Source organism: Gavialis gangeticus, unplaced genomic scaffold (genome assembly GCF_001723915.1).
Source record: "Gavialis gangeticus isolate Ggan-Ray unplaced genomic scaffold, GavGan_comp1, whole genome shotgun sequence".
NCBI lineage: Eukaryota > Metazoa > Chordata > Crocodylia > Gavialidae > Gavialis > Gavialis gangeticus.
This window is the reverse complement of record NW_017728991.1, coordinates 12,459,178-12,459,761: the sequence shown is the minus strand read 5'-3', so window position 1 is coordinate 12,459,761 and position 584 is coordinate 12,459,178. Positions and strand designations below refer to the sequence as shown.

The 584-nt window shown below is 38.0% G+C and overlaps 1 protein-coding gene across 2 annotated transcripts in view; it reads right to left on the bottom strand.

The window, feature by feature from the left end:
* Positions 1-584, bottom strand: part of SPAG9 (sperm associated antigen 9) — a 139,530-nt gene that overhangs the window by 66,358 nt on the left and 72,588 nt on the right. For both annotated transcript variants that reach the window (XM_019517375.1, XM_019517384.1), the window contains one exon: positions 168-321. In XM_019517375.1, the coding sequence (XP_019372920.1) occupies positions 168-321 (154 nt within the window). The remainder of the gene's footprint in view (positions 1-167; positions 322-584) is intronic.

Genomic DNA, 584 nt, shown 5'->3' with positions numbered 1-584 from the left:
CCCAGGGAAAGGAACGGACGTAACCAGAGAGAACTTAAAAGCTTTTAAAACTTAAAAGCTTTTCCTCTATCCTGTGTATTCTCAGGAATGATGCACTACATACATTGTTTCAGAAGGGCTTCTCCTAACAGGGGGGGAAAATAAAAGCCTCTGAACCAAAGGCTTACCTTTAGACTGGTGTGAGACCGCAGATGACTTAGCTCGTGGAATTTCCAATGCTCTGACCCAGGTGTTTCCCCTGCTTCTCTCTGAGCCTCAGGCGTGAGCAGTGCTTCTCCCGGAGGTAATGGGAAGATGCCCAGCGATATAGGGCGCTCTTTTCTGTTTGAAAACCAAACCGTTTTTTAATTAGCTTTGATTTCATATAATAACTACCTGTATTATACCTGGAAGGAGGAAGACAAGAATTTAGATTAAAAAACGCATACTATATTTCCCATTAAAGAATATACGTGCAAGCATATGCAATTTTCACTGTTTTATACCACAGTATTTCAGATCACTCATGCATTTCAATTAATTATGAAAAAGAGTAATTGACCTTTTTTTTTTTTTTTTAAAAAAAGCAGGTTTAAAAAAAAAAA